We start from the raw sequence: 1,687 nt of genomic DNA, 5'->3' as shown, positions 1-1,687 counted from the left end.
CGCACCTAGCTCAGGTAGGGAGGAAAACCCAGGCTTCCTGGGCAAAGCTGTGTGGCTACGTCTTCCCTGCATGCAGCACTGGCCCAGTGTCCAGCCAGGAGCATCTGCCCGCAAGCCCTCCAAGTCTGTACAGGGCAGTAAGGCTGGCTCTGCTAGGAGATCTTGCAGTTGCTCCTGGAGCAGTTCTGGGGTGGGCTCTGTGGGGGGCGGATGGACTTGGACCTCTTGAGGCTGTTTCCCTTGCTGCTGCCACCCCCAGCCCCACTGGCCAGGGAGTAGGAGCGCCCATGCATCATGACAGCGTTCATGCCGTTGGCCATGGAGAAGGACTTGAGGTGACTCTTGATGGTGACTGGCAGTGGGAGCTTGTCGATGAGGTGCACAGGGGTGCAGGAGACGATGGCGCGGCAGCAGAGGTCCTGCAGGCTGAACACTGGGGGTGGGCAGAAGGGTCAGCCCATGGGAAGGGGCTGGGCAAGGCGGGGAAGCCCCAGGCAGGGAGATCAGGGTGAGTGGCCTTTTACCACCACACAAGCAGGGATGCCTAGCTGGGGAGGTCTCTAATGTCCTTGGAAGGGTCCCTGGACACTTTTCTTCTGCTTTTTTTTTTTGAGACAGAGTCTCCAACTGTCACCCTGGGTAGAGTGATCAACTCAACTCAACCTCCAACTCTTGGGCTTAAGTGATTCTCTTGCCTCAGCCTCCCAAGTAGCTAGGACTACAGGCGCCGACCACAACACCTGGCTTTTTTTTTTTGGTTGTAGTTGTCCTTGTTTGGCAGGCCCGGGCTGGACTTCAACCTGCCAGCTCTGGTGTATGTGGTGGCTGGCGCCCTAGCCACTGAGCTACAGGTACCCAGCAGCATTTTTTTTTTTGAAAGTGTCTCACTCTTGCCCTGGGTAGAATGCCACCATGTCATCAGAGCTCACAGCAACCTCAAACTCCTGGGCTCAAGCCATCCTCCTGCCTCAGCCTCCCATGTAGCTGATACTATAGGTACCCACCTCAATGCCTGGCTAGTTTTTCTACTTTTAGTATAAATGGGGTCTTGCTCTTGATCAGGGTGGTCTTGAACTCCTTGAGCTCAGGCAATCCACCCACCTCTGCTCCCCAGAGTGCTAGGCTACTTCTCCTGCCTTCTACCCTAAAGCTGTGCACACTGAGGAGTGCCTGGGGAAGGGACTCACTTCCAGAGGCCAGCTCTGCCCAGCCCCTCGCTCAGAACCTGAAGCTCCTGACAACCCTAGGAACTTCCTGGAGCAAGTAGATGTGTAGATAGCTTTTCAGGCTGAGCTGCTCTGGCAGCCACTACAGTTTTGGCTGGATTTTAACTCAAATCAAGCTAAAGTCTGCCAAGTGTGGAAGAGGTACTCCATAAGGGCTAGGGAGCCAGGTTCTGCCAGCCCAGGGCACAACCAGGCTCTATATGGTTCCCCTTAAGAAAGTAGGGAGGAGCTAGGCGTGGTGGCTCATGCCTATAATCCCAGCATTCTGGGAGGCCAAGGCAGGTGGATTGCTTGATCTCAGGAGTTTGAGACCAGCCTGAGTAAAAGCAAGACCCCATCTCTACTAAAAATAGAAAAATTAGCTGGGTGTGGTTGCTGTAAGCTATGACACCATAGCACTTTAGACAGGGCCACAGAGAGACTCGTTTCCAAAAAAAAAAAAGAAAGAAAGAAAGAGGCTC

General features: G+C 54.3%; 1 protein-coding gene across 1 annotated transcript in view; it reads right to left on the bottom strand.

Moving 5' to 3' along the window:
• RAB40C (RAB40C, member RAS oncogene family) overlaps positions 1-1,687 on the bottom strand; it is a 39,667-nt gene continuing 37,980 nt past the window's right edge. The window contains exon 6 of the mRNA XM_003790745.3: positions 1-433. Coding sequence (XP_003790793.1) covers positions 153-433 — 281 coding nt within the window. The 3' untranslated portion in view covers positions 1-152. The remainder of the gene's footprint in view (positions 434-1,687) is intronic.

This window comes from Otolemur garnettii, unplaced genomic scaffold (assembly GCF_000181295.1).
Source record: "Otolemur garnettii isolate 467f Iridium unplaced genomic scaffold, OtoGar3 scaffold00044, whole genome shotgun sequence".
NCBI lineage: Eukaryota > Metazoa > Chordata > Mammalia > Primates > Galagidae > Otolemur > Otolemur garnettii.
This window is presented reverse-complemented; position numbering and strand designations above follow the sequence as displayed.